Genomic DNA, 17,692 nt, shown 5'->3' with positions numbered 1-17,692 from the left:
TTTGCAGGGTGACAGGGGGGTAGATGCGCCTCTCGAGGGCCCACCTACCGGTGGTGGGGGACAGAGCAGTAGGCTGAGGGGGTCTGGGTCCAGAGCTCCACACACTCCAAGGGGGAAGGAGGGATCCCCTCTAGTAGACCGATTTCTCTGGTGGAAAGGGGACCATGTCTGTTGATTTACGGCTATAGGATCTAAAGGCAGTAGGGGAGACACCCCCCCGCTCAGTGGTTTTGTGGGTGGGTGGGTGGAGGGGAATGGGCAGGGCCTGCTTTGGGGGGCAGGGCAGGGAGCCTCCTGTGTATGATTTGGGGCATAGGAGCAGGGCTCCCCGGGCACCCAGCTCAGTGATGTTGGGGAGGGGGCCCTACTTCTGATTTTGCAGGTAGAAGAGCTCTCTCCCCCCCCCCCCCCCCGTATCCCGGAGGGCGCCGGACGGGCTCCCCCCGTAGCCCGGTGGATTGGATGCACGAGGCCTAGCGGGGGCGGGGAGCCCGGCTCGCTGCCCACACCTAAGATGGCGGCCGGGGCCTCAGCGGCCGCCCCATCCGGAAGCCAGAGCGGGCGGGATGCTGCGGGCCGGGCGGAGGCTGGGGTCGCTCGGGGCCCGGCTGGGGTCTGTGTGGCGATGGGCTCCGCCGTCCCGTCCCAGGGCCCGGGCAGCCCCAGGGCCCCACCCCTGCTGCCCGGAGCCCGCCTGGCCTCGCAGGCTCTGTAGCGCCCCCGGGCCGGGCGGCGCCGTGGGGCAGGTGGAGGCCACGCACTACCGGCTGGTGTACACCTGCCGGGTGGGGCTGGGGCTCTGTGAAAGGGGGTTAGGGGAAGCTGGGGTGGGGGGGGGGTCGTGGGGAAGAGGGTGTTTGGATGGGTGCTGGGGGCCCCTGAGGAAGGGGAGAAGCTGGGGCTGGGGTGGATGGGGGCTGGGGGGCCCTGGGGAGGGGATGGGAGTTGGGTGCGAGGGGTACCCCAGTGATTGAGGGCTGAGGACTCGCTGCAAGGTATCTGGGCATATCGCTGTTATCTTTTGGGGGACATCTGTGTTGTTTTGGGGCTGGGATTTGCTGCGTGCTTGCAAATGGAGACTCTTAAACCCCATAAGAAAATGTTTTGTAGCCCTGCAGCCCCTATTGCAAAAGGGAAGGCGACTAAGGCCAGTGCCCACTAAAATTGCTTCCCCCTTTCAACTCTTCTTTTAGTAGTAATAAAGTGTGTGTGTTTCATTTAATCCCTTAAATGTCTTACTAAAAGCTAACACGTGAGATGTCACATTAGGTGAATATTTTTGAATCAGCTTCAGGGTTGTTTTAGTTCATAATAATGTTTTGATTATTTGCCATCTGTGCTTTCATAGTCAAATTCAAACCTTTAAATCATATCCAAAATAAACTTAAATACACAGGAGTTGGTCTTTCCTGAGGTTTAAAAACACAAGTACAATCCATGGTATCTAAACAACCAAGAATATCAGGCTTGAGAAACTGATTTGTATTCTACTTTACGTTTAGGAATGCAAACCAGTGTGGTTTTTAAATTATTCTTTCAGCAAGAGAGTGAGGAAAGATCAGTAAGTCTCAGAAATCAAAATGCGTTTGGGGCTATGTTGTTTCCATTGGCCCAAGTTCAAATGACATAGGAAGGTAGCATACCTCTGAGTAGCAAGCTGGGTAGGATCATATTGTGGGGCTGCATGACCACTTTAGTTGAAGAAATGTTATGGTTGGGGGGAAAACAAGTCCTTTTTACTAAGATAAACGGTGTCTCTGATTTTGTTGGGTTGTAATATAGCTGTGTCTTTTTACAAAATAAAAAAAATCTAAGCATCTTGGTCATGAAATTAACTTTGTTCACTTTCTAGGTCTGCAAAACACGGTCAGCAAAAACGATTTCCAAAGTAGCGTATCATAACGGGGTGGTGATAGTAAAGTGTCCTGGTTGCAAGAATCATCACGTCATAGCAGATAACCTGGGATGGTTTTCAGATTTGGAGGGGAAAAGGTAACTGTGTCAGTGACAGCAGCTCTTCCCCCTTCTCCCCCTTGAAAGGCCATCAAAATATACCCCAATCCTGTTTAGCTGATACAAAGCCTACAAGAAGCAGAAGTTCAGTGTAAGTGGTGGTTTAAATGCACAGGAGAGTTATTGCTGGGGATAATCTCTGATTCAGCTAATTTTCTGAAGTATGTAAAAACACTCCAGCCCCATGGCCGAGTTTTCTGACCCGTTGCAGATGGGTGGTGTAAATAATGGAATCTCCCAACCAAGGCCCACTAAGTGGGATGTAGCCAAAACAGTTAGAAAGTGCACGTTGCACAGATATCACGGTTGCTAGTTGCAGTCTTATTGCTGGATGTGATATTTTATTCTCCATCAGGGCTTATTAAATCATTGCTGGTCTCTGGCTAGCATGTTCAAAGGAGCCTAAAGGAGTTAGGTGCTCAAATCCTGTTGAATTTCAAAGGCTTCCAACTCCCTTCAACTCCTTTGAAAATCCTACCTCTGTCTAACTGCAGTTGCCAAATTAGTGATCATGTTGCATGAAAGTTGCCCCTAAAGTCTGTAATCCCATCGTCTCCACAGTCACCTGGATTAGCTCTGCTAGGAGGAAATGTTATATTCATCTTCAGAATTTGAATTCCTGCTAATGGTGAAAACAGAATGCAGCTGAGAGCACCTAAGCCTCAGCTGCAAAATCTAACATCTAGTCTCATGGGCACCTTTGCAGTGTTACTAGTGTTTTTTAATTTATAATCCAGGAACATTGAGGAAATCCTAGCAGCCAAAGGGGAGAAAGTGAGACGTGTAGTTGGCGAGGACGCCTTGGAACTGCTCCCAGAGAGGACTGCAGAGACAGAGTCGCAAAACCACCACACAGAGGGAGAAGGTGGGGAAAGGTCCTCGGAGTCTGGAGACAAGGGAACAACCTGATCAACAGAGTTCCCTCTGCTCTGCGTTTGGCAGAGAAATACTTTGCCATCTCTCTCCCCCTTTCAACTTTGTGTTTTATTTTTTTTAATAAATTCAGGATCAAGGAAGCCTTGGCCTCTGGTTTATTCCCATCTTTGTACTGTGCAGCTTCACCTTTGACCAGTCACATGGGAGTTGTTTTTTTACAACTGGAATCGTCATGTTCTCGCTGTAGCATGTAGTGGTGATTTTAAAACCAGCCTTATTTCTTAAATGACACTAGGAATCCTGCTTTGTTCTCTTGTTCCAAGCCTGGAACCAGTAGGTCTTCGTTAACTTGTTTGGGGCAGACCCAGAGGGGGAAAGCACTACATTAGTGAGTTTTTAGAAGTGTTTTGCTGTTCTCCTCTGCTATCTGCATATTTTAAGGTTAGTTCCTCAGCTGGTATAAATCAGCATGGCTGAATGGAGAGAGATTGACTCATACCAGCTGAGGAGCTGGGCTCTTAACGAACTGGAGCTTGCAAAGCTAGTGAGATTCTGTAGCAGGGAAGTATGCCTCCAGGCTGCTCTGCTGCTTAGTGTGGGGGCTGTTCTGCCTCTTGTCTCCCCACCTTGGTTTCTTTATTGCATCCCCTATTAACTTTGGGCAGCTTGGTAAATCATCTGCCAGAGGTGGCTGATTCTTGGGGCATGATTCCTCGGTCTGTAGAATGCACTTTCTTGTGGGGACAGGGCAGCCCGTGGCATGGGTTGTTTGGCTGTAATTCTCCAAGAAGGATTTTGCACCCTTCCTGCCAAGGTGCTGCGGCAGTCAGGCTGGAGACACCTACTCTGTCTTCCCTCATCTCCATCCCAGCCACAAGAGCCAGCAAATGGGTGAGTGACAAACTGGGGGTTTCTGCTTTACAGGCACTAGAACTGCAGTTATTCTATCTTCTGCCCCATGGCCTTCTGGCAGGATTGGTGTGTGCACATACAAGCTAGAGGGATGATGTTTAGTCAGTCACAGCTAAGATCTCCATTGCGGTCTATGCCAGGCATGATGGAGGTAGCCAGAAAGTAGTTGCATTGTCCTGGACACAACCTCTCTAGGTCATGCACAAACTTTCATCCTTTCATAATCCCTCAGCAGCACGCACTGATTTCCTGTGCTACCTTGGGCACGTCTTGAACGCTGGGCTGGTGCCCAAATGCTCCTGAGTTCTAATTTGGGCTCTGCCACAGTTGTTACATGGTCCTGTTGGGCAAATCACTTCACGTTTCTACCTCAATTGTCCCTTGGTGCAAAATGGGGATTAGGAAACCTAATTCCATTCCTCCTAGGGGTGTTCTGAGGATTGATTAAAGCTTGTAAAGTGCTGAGAAGATGAGCGCTAAGTCTGAAGAGTGTTTCTAGAGCCACTTGCCAAACACTATTATTATGGGATGTTAATAGTATCTAAAAGGCTAGCAGGATGACCTAATGCACAATGATGTGTCTTGCAGCAGAATGGTCACATCAGATTGTCTTTGGGAAAGATGGATTGACACCCTTTATTCTTGGTGGGGGGGAGAAAACGGTCTAGTCCCTGAGGTGTAATGGCCTTTCTTGCTGAGGTTTAATAAAAAGAACCTGATTCCATATCTGCGCTTAAATATGTATTTTTTTAGGTTCTTATATGGCCTTGCTAGAGTATGTGAGCACCTCACGTATATTAATTAACCTAGTGCCATTCGTCTGAAGCTCTCATAGTACTTCAGAAATGTTAATATAGCCACAGAACAGCTCTGGGTGGAAGGCTAGTAGTATCTTCATGCTTACAGATAAGTCTAGAGTGGTTACATGGCTCCACTGAAGCAAGACTCCCACAGAGCTACAATTTACAATGGCAGCTCTCTGAGGAGGACGGTGCTGTCCTTGTGTGTGTGCAGCGCCTAGCACAAGGCAGCCCCTGTGCTTGAATGAGCCCTATAAGGTCTATCACTATACAAATAATAACTAAGAGTCGGGGGTCCTATATTCCAGCCCCTTGCTCTACCCAGTAGACACATCCCATTAGAATTTGTGGAAACAGGCTAGCACTGTCCTCCCAGGAGCTTATTCCCACCTCCCTGTCTCTCAGCACGGTAAAAGTGCTGAGATTCCATTGTGACGGATGCTTTAGAAATGAATGTAATAATATATACTCGTCCCTGAACACTGCGAGCTCCGTGCTGTCTTGGTAATCATGAACTTGCAAACGTATCTTTGAGAAGTCTCTCTTACCTGTCAGTTTATACGCTAATTAAGGACAATGGGATCACACTACTCAATGGGCCATGTGGCAATGGAGTGACAGAGGGAACCCGCTGTTTAAATGATACTGTTAACCTAGGTAGCAACGAACAAGGTGGAGAAGGCTGGAGAGCCACCGAGGATTCAAAGCCAATGGGGGCTGAACACCCCTGAAGATCAGGCCACAAGTTAATTATTATTATTATTGTTTAGTCATAGACCAAGACTCCACTGTGCTAGGCGCTGTACAAACACAAACGAAGGGGTTCACTCTTGCAAGATCCACAGCAATGTTTCTGTAGCGTCTTCCACGCTTTCCATGTATTGGATTGGATTTGAATGGCCTATTTTAAGAGCACCCTGGGAAGGGATGTGTTTATTTGCATGATAGTGGATTTTTTTCCCAACTAGACTTCTCTGTTGCCTGAAGCAAATCTGCCAAAAAGCCTAAATTGGAATTTCTGTTGCTATTGTATATTTTGCTTTTCTCCCTCTGTTCCTCCCCCCCCCCCTTTATATGAATAATACTTGACACTTTGCATCTTCAGAGATAATTGTTTGCCCCTGTGAAGCGGGTTAGTTTATCTGTATTTTGTTATAGGAGAGAGAGGCCAAAGTCATGCAGCGAGGCAGTGTGCCTGAGAGCCCGTCTAACCACTAGGCAACACGTCCTCACTAAAACAATGTAATTTTAAATAGGTAACAACTCTCTTGGTGCTTACAGAGCACGTTGCAATGTTCAAAGTGGTTTAAAAGGCTGGATGTTGAATTCGATGTAGTCATTAAATGCTGATTTACTAATTGCGGCTCCAACCCGTATGGATAAATCGTTGTGCACCTAAGCAGGCCCCCCCCTGGAATTCTGTTCCCGCCTGCAGGGTGAATGAGCGGCTCCGTTGTCTCTGTGTGTGTGTGTCAGTTGTTCACGCCCCTGGCGTTTTGCACCTGCCCCTTTAACACTGGCTCTGCCCGGCCCCTTTCAGCAGGGAAGGCAGAGCCTGAGCTGGGAGAATTTGCAGCTGCTGCTGAGGGTCTGTGCTGGGTGGCCAGGAGGGAGGAGGAGGCACAAAGGGCCAGGAGCCAGGCTGCTTCCCCCTTGCACAGCAGGGGCTGGGCTGAGATGGCTGAGGTAGGTGCAAAGCCCCTTGCGAGAGGGGAACCAGCCTGCCCCCGAGTCACTCCATTTTCTCCTTACGAGAGAAGGGAGGAAGGGGCCGCCGAGGCTCCTGGGAATTGTAGTTTTTTTTGGGAGGCTGCTGCCCCTAGTAGCCTTGAGGGCTTGTTCATAGCCTGGCTGGCCCTGCCTCTGGATCTGCAGAAGGCCAGGGGCTGCTGTGGCTTAGCCGAGCTGGAGGTGTGGGGCGGTTCCTGGGTTTTGAGGCTCCACAGTCGCTCTAGAATTTACTCAGCTCCAGCCGGTTGCACGGAGGCTCTCGGCACAGGGTTGAGCCCCAAATGCTGGCTCTTCACAACGAAGAGCAGCTGGCGGGTGGCGAAGTGAAGGATGAGTCTGTGGCTAAGGCACTGGGCTGGGAGCCGGGAGAGAGGGGTTGAGATCCCAGCTCTGCTACAGATTCCCCTTGTGACCTGGGGCAGGGGGCAAATCACTTTGTCTGAGCCTCTGTTCCCTATTTGTAGAAGTAGAACCCTGCCTTTCTCCCATGCTTTGCTGCTTTATCTTTGTAGGGCTTATGTACACATAAAAGTTATTCCAGAATAAGGCAGAGTGTGAATTGAAAATGGAATAGCTAGTCCGGAATAGCTCCCTGTGTGGACGTTCTTATTCTGGAATCAGTGCCTTTTGCTGGTTTATCTTAATCCACTTCCAAAGTGGATTAAACTAATTTGGAGAAAGGCACTCTTACTCCGGAATAGCTCATGGACAGACGAGCCCTGAGATCTGTCAAGTCTCTGAGGCAGGAACTGTCTCTTGTTTGTACAGCACCCAGCACAAATGGAGTGGAGTCTGGGGCTTGCCCTGCTCCGGTGCTCTAGCCAGGGAGCAGGGTCGGGGGTTGCTCCACGCAGCTCCTGGAAGCAGCAGAATGGCCCCACTCCGGCTCCTATGCATATGGGCAGCCAGAGGGCTCTACTCCTCACGCTGCCCCCACCCCAAGTGCCGCCCCCGCAGCTCCCATTGACCGGGAACCGCAGCCAATGGGATCTGCAGGGGCAGCGTCTGCGGATGGGGCAGCGTGCAGAGCCGGAGAGGGGACCTGGCTGCTGCTTCCGGGAGCCGCTTGAGGTAAGCGCTGCCTGGAGCCTGCACCCCTGAGCCATCCCCCTGTGCCCCCAGCCCTGATCCCCTCCAAACCCCTCGGTCCCAGCCCAGAGAACCCTCCTGCACCCAAACTCCTCATCCCCAGCCCCACCCCAGAGCCTGCACCCCCAGCCGGAGCCCTCACCCCCCCACGCATTCCCCAGCCCAGAGCCCCCTCCTGCACCCTGAACTCCTCATTTCTGGCCCCACCTCGGAGTCTGCACCCCCAACCAGAGCCCTCGCCCCCTCCCGCACCCCAACCCCAATTTGTGAGCATTCATGGCCCGCCTACAATTTCTATTCCCAGATGTGGCCCTCGGGCCAAAAAGTTTACCCACCCCTGGACTAGAGCCCCCAGGGACTCGATGGCACCAAACTCTCAGGCTGCAGCCCCACACACAGAGCAGAAACGTGCTCTTCATCAGAACATATTGGAAGGCTTTGTCTGCTTTTATAAATGTTGGGGGCGGGGTTGTGTGCACTCGGGCAGTCTGAGAATACTGGAGGGGGGTTTGCTGGGAGTAAATTGAAGGGTTTTGAAGTCCTGGGCTCACACTTGAAGAGGCAGTGCAGTCTAGTGGATAGGGCACTGGACTGGGACTCACATGACCTGGGTTCTAATTCCAGCTCTGACACTAACTTTGTAACCACAGGCCAGTCTCTTCACCCCTCTGTTTCCCCTGGAGACCTTTGTCTGCCTGGTCTCTTTAGACTGGGAGCTCCCTGGGGCAGGGACTGTCTCTTACTGTAAGTCTGAACAGGGCCTATTGTGCTAGGTTCCATATACACACATTGCAAGAGTCAGTCATTCACTCGCTTTCTCAGAGGAATATTTGTCCCAAGAGCAATTCTCAACAGCTGGCTCTGTTCATTTAAGACCCACGCAGCGATGCCATTAGTTATGTCCAGGTAACACAGGGAGATGTGTTCAGGGATTGTACAGGCTATAGGTGTTGTCCGAGCAGGGAGCCAGGAGTTCCTGAATTCTCATCTTCACGCTGCTGCTAAATCCCTCTGGGAGTTCGGGCAAGTCATTTTCTCCTGCTCCGTGCCTCAGTTTTCCCCTCTCCAAAAATTAGGTAGAACATTGACTGACTTTCCAAGACTGTTCTGAGGAGTCGCATCATACTTTCTAGTTATGAAATGCCAAGTATGAGCCGAGCCTCAGCCAGATCCATAGGTCCGAACAAACGCTTCCCGACTTCAGGGGAGTGTGAATTTCTCTCTGGACTTTGTCATGTGGGTCCAGCTCTGATATTATCTGAAGGAGGCAATAGATAAATATGTGCTGTGCCTAGGAGCCACCCAGCACCCTGGCTGCCGTCCGAAGGAGCAGGAGAGTGAGGAAGAAAAGAAACTTTTCTCCTGAAGTGGAAATTGTGGCGAAGGGGAGCAAAGTGAGCAGGGGGGATCGCGCAGCCGGGCGAGGGCAGACAAGGCGGGTTAAAGGAGCAGCTGGCTTGGGTAAGTAGATTTGGGGATAGCGGGTGGAAAGGGTGGCAAAGGAGCATTGTATGAATTATTCTAGACATGCAAAGTTTCTTGCACTGTCCTCTGAAGGGTCTAGTGGTGGCCGCTGCTGGACCAGATCGAGCCCGGATCTGATACAGTCTGGTGACTCCTGTGTTCCTATACCCCACAAGGGCTTTTCAGCACCATGGCAAATGCGCTTTCTGCCTCTCCCGCTAAGAGATCTCAGTCCATTTCCTCTTGCGTCGCATTCAGATCCCAGGGAGGCTTGATACCCTGTCTAAGAAAGAGTCAAGACACTGCTGTTTGGCGGCCCGTGTGAGGAGGTGGGACGTGGGTGCTGCCGCTCCGGGGCTAGGGCCTGTGGGGGAGCGTGGCGGGTGGCTGGTTGGTTGCGGTGGCTGGAGATGCCGTTCCCTTCTCATGCTCAGTGTGTGGGTGTCATTCCAGATTCCGGGAAAGGTCGCGGATTCTGCTGCGACCTCTGCAGCTCTTCTTACCTCGTCGACCCCAGCCACAGAGGCAACCAGCTGAAGACCTCTAGCTCTCTGCCTTCTCCACGCCACAAACGGGATCCCAGGACAGGCCAGGTGCTGACGCTCTGCAACGCATGTGGTGAGGGAAAGCGCTGTCCTGTGGTCTGTGCTAGGCTGAGCTGGGCATTATCTGATGGACGTACCTTATGTTCAGTATCCATCTCGTCCTCCTGTTCAAAGGGTGCTGCAATCCTGCCCCCTGCTGGGGGGAAAAAATGCATGCATGTATTGAGCCATCCAGCCACTGCGTTGTGGTGTGTTGAGTATCTTGGCCCACACAGCCAGTCTGTATGTAGGGCCCAATCCAGCTCCTACTGAAAATTGGTGGCAAAATTCCCTGTAATAGGAAGAGGGTCAGGCCCTTATGATCTTCTCCCAAAGTCTATTCTCTGATTAGATATGCACAGGTGAGCGCTGGGCAGCTCCCTCCCCCCCCCCCCCCCCCGATGATGATGTCTGGTCATCTTTGAACATCTCTTGCCTCATGTCCCCCTCCCCTCCCCATCCCAGTGGTGTAATCAGCCTTTGCCTTTATCTGCTGCCACCCGGGTGAGATCCAGGAACTGCAATGTGTGCAGAGTGACCTTTCCCTGCAAACAGTCCCCCAAGCCCTTCACTCCGATCCCGGGCACGTCTCTGCTTGGTTACTATCCCAGGCGTATAGTCATGGTGTCCAGCCCCAGAGTGACATGGAGAATGTCAATGGTGTTGTAGTAACTGGTATCACCGACGTGTCTGTAGGTTTTTTAGCAGTAGCTGGGGGGTTGGGGGTGACGTACTGCAATCAGGCCTCTGTTACATTAGGAGCTCTGCTCTGCGTGTACGCGTGAAAAACGCAAAATATTACAGCTCGTCCCTCAGTATCTGTAATAACCATTGTCTGTAACTCCTCCGGGGGCGGGGATATCCCCCTAGGTCTGGCACTCGGCAGGCCTCGGAGCACTCCGAACCCCGCGAAGGATCCTGGGCCGGATGAGAGGAAGCGGCATGAAGAGCAGCTGCAGGCGTTTGGACGGGCCATGGTGGAGCTGCTCGGGGACCAGGATGGGAGCAAGCTCTGCTGTCCTGCCTACACCAGGAGACCCTGCCTCTGCCTCCAGAATTATCTCAAAGCCCCAGGTGGGTGGAGCAGGAACCTAGAGAGATGGACCTAGAGTAATATAACGTAGTGCTGTTAATCCCAGAGCTCGGTACTTAGTCCACTACTGAAATGCAGCCATTGCTGGGGTGGAGGGTGGCAACCAGCGAGTGTAGAACGTGCTAGTGACAGGGATGGGACATGTTAGCTAGAACACCGGGATGTACTTGTACCCTTTGAAAACTGCCGTGAGCATGGTATCCCTCTACAGCTGACTGGACCTTTGTTCTAAGGTCGTCTTGGAAAGCCCCACACGTCGGGACCTGTACAGATCTCTGTTCATCCGGCTCAGAAAGCGGGGAAGGGCTGGGTCACCCCAGCCAGTATATCAACCTGAGGTCCCAGGTTGTTTAAAACTTCCACCTACTAAGTACGGGAAACGTTCGTGGACCACTGCAATGGTGCCGTAATGCTATCGGGAAGATTGACCGAGACACGTGGCTTAGTCCATGTGCTTCTTGAAAAGCAGCTCAAGCATTCATGTGGCCCCTCCAGAGAGGGCCAGAGAGGGCACTGGCTGTAACTCCCAAAGGGTGGCACCTCGCTCCACCACTGCCAGTGTCTGCTTTGAGCTATTGGCCCACACCCTAGGGTGGGATTCGAACCCACAACCTGGTGGCGCACACAGTGAGGGTGCCACCAAGTGAGCCATAAAAAATAGTGCCCAGCATTAGTGCAACGCAAGGAGGGAGGAAGGCTGGGTCCTGTGTGTGCTGCCAGCCAGAGCCCCCTCAATCCCAGCCTCTCGGATCCAATCCCACGGGCCTCCCCCTCATGGAGGGCTTGGCAGCTCCTCTGAGCTGGGCACAACTCTTTGTAGAGCTCCACGTCCACACATGGGTCCATGTCCGACTCCCTGATGTGCTGACATGCTGCTCCCGTGGCAGGGCTGGACGAGAGCGAGAGCCGGACGCGAGCCCTCGAGTTCTTGAGGTTGCTGCAGGAATCCAAGCGACTGAAAGCCGTGAAGTTCTGCAGCGCCGGGGCCAGCCAGCAAGCCGGGGAGCCCAGGAGGCAAGGAGTGGGGTGGGGTGAAACCCATGGGGAATAATGGAGCAGCACGTCCCCTAGCTGAGGGGTGGCGCGCGTGGGCAGAGCCTTCCCCAGGCAGGATTCTCCATCAGGGCATCCTCAAATGTGTTGCTGCCGGGGCTCGCCCAGCTGACTCATGGGGCAACGCCGATAATCATGGACAAGAACAGAGCTTAGGGTGACGCCTGATCCCTTTCAGTCCAGAGAGACAGACCAACAGGGAAGGGGTTTTGGGCGACGACGTGCTACTGTCTCACGTGTCCATAGGCTCCCAAGGCCTCTGCAGACCCAAGGGGCAGAACTGGCTGGCAGCCAGCCTAGCTGGTTTTTGAGCGGCTATGTTGTCCAGTGGTTAGAGCAGGGGACTGGGCCTTGGGATTCCTGGGTTCTTTTCCCAGCACCGTTATGAATTCAGTGTTTGGGGCAAGTGCTTTCCCCTGCCTTTCTCCAGTCGTGAAATGGGGGGTAGGCACCCTGATTCTGAGGCCCCGTGCTAAGGGCACAGCACTGTCCTGTTGATTTCCTCAAGGAGGCGAGCAGTCGGGCTGGGAAGCGGCCAGCGGAGATCTCGAGCCTTCGAGGACTTTGTCCTGAAGAACCGGAGGGTGTTGCGTGAAGAGCTGAAACTATGCGAGAGAGCCACGCAAAGGATTCTGGGATACTCCAACAACTTCCTGCATAAGAAGCTCAAAACAAGCAGCCAAGTAAGTTGAAGTATGAATTCCCCCCCCCCCCGAGGATGGGGTCGTGTGGGGCAGTGTGGTGCTAACCAGTCTAGTGATGGGGAGTGGGGGGGGAGGGCGGAGTTACACCCCAAGAGGGTTGCTAGTGGAAGCCTGGTTTCCCCTACAGAAGCCTGCCAGAGTTGAGCGGAAGAAGGGGAAAGGGGCTCTGGGGCTCCTCAAGCCCATTGCAGAACTCGGCGAAGAGAAGTGCTGCGCGGCCAACTGCACTGCGGTAAATACTCCGGGGCCCCCACACCGTAGGGACGGGGGTGTCAGGGATGCCGGGCTCGCAGGAGCAGTGGGGCCGATCACGCCTTCAGAGCAAGTCAGTCAGATACCAAAAAAAAAAAAATGAGCGTCTGGCATACCAATGCCTCTCTGCCAAAGGGTCCCAGGGGTTAGAGCTAGGGGGACTAAAAGCCAAAGCTCCTGGGTTCTAATCCTGTCTCTGCCTCTGATTCACTGTGAGACTCTGGGCAAGTCACTTAATCTGTTTGTGCCTCAATTTCCCTAACTGTCAAATCTTTAAAATAAAACAGTCCAGTCTCCAGGGCTCTCTTCCTTTCCCTAGACTGCATTGAGCATTGGCCCGATGTGTTAGTCTGTCCTCTTCTTGCTCCACATGCCTGAGAGGTGGGTGTCCAGCCTGCTTTCACTCTGATGGGGGTGGATCAGGCGGCCTGGCGTGTATATGGACGGTACCGCATAGCATACAGGTTTCCTATGCGCTGTCTCCTTTGGCTCCTTCTCAGATGGCCCATACCTACGGCCGCCTGCTGCAGCACTGGAGGGATCGAGCATTAATGGGCCAGTCGGAGGCTCGTCGAGTCCTAGCCGAAATGCTAACGCCCTCAGGTGAGTTGTGAGCATGTGGTGTGTCCCTCTGGTGATCGTACAGGTAAAGGAATAGAAAACCTGCCTTACGGTGATAGACTCAAGGAGCTCAATCTATTTAGCGTAACAGAGAGAAGGTTATGGGGTGATTTGATCACAGTTTGTAAGTACCTACAGGGGGAGTAGACGTTTGATGATGGGCTCTTTGCTCTAGCAGAGAAAGGTCTAACACGATCCAGTGGCTGGAAGTTGAAGCTAGACAAATTCAGGCCGGGAGTAACAGGGAGAGTAATTAACCCTTGGAGCAACTTACCAAGGGTCGTGGTGGAATTATTGTGGGGAAGTTCTGGGGTCTGCTGTACAGGAGGCCAGGCAAGATGATCACAGTGGTCCCTGCTGGCTTTGGACTTTATGAATAAACGCAGAGCAAAGCTAGGGGTTTATTTGGAAACACGATGTGTGCACATGCCCCTGCCCTCTGCTGGCTGGAATCAGATCCCTGTGCTGCCGTCCTATAATAGCTATGGCTGACAGAGGTTAAAAGGCTCGATGGGACTCCTGGAGATTCTCTTGGTGTCGATGATTGTAAGGTCTGGATCTCCTGCCTGCAGGTGCAGTGTCGTCTGTGTGGGACCAAACAGTCAGGGAAAAGCCCCACCGGAGTCCTGCTAAGAAAATACACCCAGCAGGGGCTGTTGGTGCAGGGCAGATCCCTGCTGATCTCGTTCTTTTGGGGCCTGTTGCAAAGCCCATTCACGTCCATTGCGTGGGGTTTGCATCAGACCCCCGATGCTCTGGCATTTGTCCTGGCTGTGCTACCGTCCGTTGTGGTGCATGCAGGCAAGAATCACACCGTTTTCCTGTTTCCCTGCAGGGGGCAGTAGGTGTAACTGTTACCGCTTCATATCCTGGGTGACTGGCTCCAGCCCGAGCACCATTAGCAAGGTTAACGAGCAGATGAAGAGGACGGGGGGAGATAGGGAGCCCCCTCCCCACAGACTCAAGCAGTGGAGGAAGGTTGGTACCAAAGGGCTGTCCCAAAGCTGCTTCTCACCCCACGGAGTTTCTGCTTCGGGTCCATATTTTGCATTGTGTGCATTTATTGCTATGTTTTGCTAACTGCTCATGTAAAGGGCCTTGTGCAGGGGAAGGGGGACTGGCTGGTGGGGGCATGGGCTGTGGCTCCTGCTTTCTTAGTAGGGGTGGATGGGTTTAAACACTAGATTAGCTCTCTGTGCAAGCAGGTGTAACCTAGGCAGCCAGGCTACTGAGGTAACGAGGGCACCAAGTTGTGGCAATACCGACCCTCGTGCGTCAGGGCTTCTCGGACGGTCTCTGGGGTTGGAAGGGGATTTGCCCTGAGACATCACTGACTATCTGGCTGGGAGGGTGCGTGTGTCTTTCTGTGAAGCATTCGCTGTAGAGACAGGATAGCGGTTGGTTCTTTGGGGCCGGGGTCTGCCTTTCTGTTCTATGTTTGTCCAGCACCAAGCACAGCGAGACCCTTGTCTGTGATCACGGGTGCTACGATACAAGGACATAATCAGAGTCCCTGGGCCTGTGATGTGAGATGGTACTTTCGCCTGTGAGCCTTGAGCACAGCAGCTACCACGAAGGACGCTCGATGAGCTTAGTCTGGCCTTTTGTTCTCAGTGAGCACGTCCCTGTCTGCGGGGACCCAGGGCTGGTGTGGAACCGACAGAAGGCAGTTCCCCGGTGTACCGTGATACAGCATCCTCTGCCTGCCTGGATGGGACAGTCCAGAGCCAGGGTGACATCACTGGGGCACTAACTCGCCCCATCAGCACATTTCATCCCGGAGAGGTCCCAAAAGGGCCAGCTTTGTGAGCAGCCTAGGACAGCCGACTGCAACGTACGGCGGGTCGGAGCCCCGCGCCAGCGTAGCCGTCAGTTCTGACTGAAAGTCTTTTCAGCGTGTGGGCCTAGACGGCGGTCACCCCAGCCGGCCCCCTGGCTGACACTTGGGAGACCACCTCTGTTTTAAGGGTGTGGCGCTCCCGGGGACTATCGGGCACGAGCTACACAGAGAGGCTGAGCAAACAGCCCTGATCTCAGTCTGGTGGGCTAGTGGCTGCAGGGTGGGCGTCTGAGGTCAAAGCCATGACCGGAGGGAGGCGGCGTAAAGGGGGTTATCGGGAGGCTTGGGCTGTGGCACCCCAAACACAGACCAGATGAGCCGGCTCATTGTGTGTTCTGTTGCCATATCCACTCCCCTTCTGCTCCGCTAACCTCCTGGCTTCCCGTCCCACCCTGTAGGAGAACCCCAAGCCCAACAAGAAGGGTTGTGTTGCTGAGGAGAGAGCGCAACCCAGTCAGGCACCATTGCTGGCTTCCCCCTCCACAGCTGGTTCCCAAGAGCTGCCTTCAGTCTCGGTCCACGGGCCAGCCTCAGCGGGCGAGCCGCCCACCTCTGTAACCGGCGTGAGTAGAAGGGCTTGTTTGGGGTGGATTCTGAGGCCATGCAGTGCCTCGACCAGCAGAGAGGAAGGGAATCCAGAGGGCTGTTCAGGGAGAGTTGCATTCGAGGGCTGCTTTCCTTCCTGCTCACACAGAGCTGCTTGGTGCTGGCGGTAGCCGGTGGCTAGAAGGAGCCCAGGAGCGAGAGGGTGCTGTGGAGGGTGCAGTGCAGGCAGCATGCGGGAGCCTTGCCCAGTGCTTGAACCTGCAGCTCCACGGAGAGCCCCCTCTGCCCATATGTGGCACATGGTGTCCGGCCTCACCCCAAGCCCTAGGGGCCGATGAGTTGCTGCTGGAGCAGTTTGTCTGTCTGCCCTCATGGAATCCTAGAAATGGAAGGGACCTCGCAAGACCATCAAATCCCCTCGCCTGCGCTAAGCCAGGACCATGTCACCCTAGACCAAGGGTTTGTCCAGCCTGTCCATAAAACCTCCAATGACGGGGATTCCACCACCTCCCTGGGAAGCCAGTTCCCGAGCTGAACTGCCCTGGGAGGTAGAAAGTTTTTCCTGATCTCTAATCTAAATCTCCCTGGCTGCAGATTAAGCCCATTGCTTCCTGTCCTACCTTCCTGGACATGGAGAGCAATCGATCGCTGTCCTCTTTCTAACAGCCCTTAACATATCTGAACGCTGGTATCCGGTTCCCCCTCAGTCATCTTCTCTGAAGACTAAACATGCCCAGTTTTTTAACCTTTCCTCGCAGGCCAGGTTTTCTAAACCTTTTATCGTTTTTGTTGCTCTCCTCTGGACTCTCTCCTGTTTGCCCAGAAATCCATGGGGGTGACCAGCTCTATATGGTGTATACGCACAGCTGCACCTCTCCCTGCGCTCTACTGATGTGGAGATCAAACCCCAGCACTAGTCGTCATGTCTCTCTCATTTACTGGTGTTCTAAGACTGCCCAGTTGAGATTGTACAGCACCCAGCACGGGGGTGGGGGGGGGCAGAGTTAGTCTCTGCACTGAAGAGCTTACTATATAAAAAGACAGACAAAGAAGGGAGGGGAAGGAAGTACTTTTACCCCCGTGTAACAGGGAAAACGGAGGCACAAAGCGACAAAGTGACTTGTCCAGCATCACACAAGGGAGTCTGTTGGCACTATCTGGAACTGAGCCCAGAGCTCCAGAGTCCCAGACAGTGCGTTGTCCAAGCCCCTCTCCCCCACCCATCTAACAGAGAGGCCTGGCTAACAGAAAGGTTAAGGAACTGGGAATAGAAGCCAGGAATCCTGGCTTCCACTGCTCTGCCCCAACCACTAGGCTGCATCGCCCCCAGTGTGACCCACTGCTGTGATAGCCTTGCGACCTTGGCAATGATCTTCCTTTCTGTCTTCCCTGGCAGGCTCTGGACCCCTGCCCCCTGCCGCAGGCCATGCCTGTCTCTAGCATTGCCTCAGCACTGCCCAGTACTGGCGGGGAGATGACATCACCTTGTACCAGGCGGCCAGCTGGCACGTTCTCTCCTGCACCGGCTGCTGCTTCAAAAGCTGCATCCGCTTCTCTCGCCCCCTCCAGCCCCCTGCTGCACAGAGCCCAGGTAATACGTCCGGTAAAACATCACCAGCCGTGGGCCGTATCCTCAGCGGCTGTAAATCAGTGCAGCTCCATCAAAGTCAGTGCTGACTTACTCCAACTGGGGATTTGGCCCAGTAACCCAAATGCTTTAGAGAGAGGCAATTTAAGTGGGCTTCGCCAATCCAGGAACCAGTGCTAGGAATTCCCTGGTCAGCTTAACAACCAAAGCACCAGCCTTTTGTAAACGTAAACCCACTGGCCTGGCCATCTGTGACTCCCATTGATACCTCTAGCAGGACAAGTGTTAGCCCCAGCGCTCGGGGCAGTGGCGTATTATTGCCTAGGCCAACAAGGCCTAGGCCTAGGGTGGCAAATATGCTCTTGCCCCCTCCCCAACTCCGCCCCTTCCCCAAATTCCCGGACCGCCTCCTCCCCCAGGCGCGCCGCGCTTCCCTCCTTCCACCTCCCTCCCAGGCTTGCCGCGCTGGGAGGGAGGGAGAAGCAAGTTGCAGGGCGCTCGGAAGAGGTGGAGCAGAGGTGAGCTA

At 53.5% G+C, this 17,692-nt stretch overlaps 1 protein-coding gene across 1 annotated transcript; it reads left to right on the top strand.

Annotated features, from left to right (window-relative positions):
• Nucleotides 1–566: 566 nt before the first annotated feature.
• DNLZ (DNL-type zinc finger) lies at nucleotides 567–3,020 on the top strand. The gene is made up of 3 exons (XM_065418939.1): nucleotides 567–785; nucleotides 1,853–1,992; nucleotides 2,751–3,020. The coding sequence occupies exons 1-3, from the start codon at nucleotides 567–569 to the stop codon at nucleotides 2,920–2,922; spliced, it is 531 nt and encodes a 176-aa protein (XP_065275011.1). The 3' UTR covers nucleotides 2,923–3,020.
• Nucleotides 3,021–17,692: the final 14,672 nt, after the last annotated feature.

The sequence above is a fragment of the Emys orbicularis genome, chromosome 18 (assembly GCF_028017835.1).
Source record: "Emys orbicularis isolate rEmyOrb1 chromosome 18, rEmyOrb1.hap1, whole genome shotgun sequence".
NCBI lineage: Eukaryota > Metazoa > Chordata > Testudines > Emydidae > Emys > Emys orbicularis.
Note: the sequence above shows the minus strand (reverse complement) of the source record. Positions and strands in the feature narration are given on the sequence as shown.

Bases quoted from the DNA above. Each gene is read 5' to 3' on its own strand.
- DNLZ (XM_065418939.1), top strand. From the start codon at position 567: ATGCTGCGGGCCGGGCGGAGGCTGGGGTCGCTCGGGGCCCGGCTGGGG. The intron at 786-1,852 runs GTGGGGCTGGGG...TTCACTTTCTAG, and splicing joins GGCTGGTGTACACCTGCCGG to GTCTGCAAAACACGGTCAGC. The intron at 1,993-2,750 runs GTAACTGTGTCA...TTTATAATCCAG, and splicing joins TCAGATTTGGAGGGGAAAAG to GAACATTGAGGAAATCCTAG.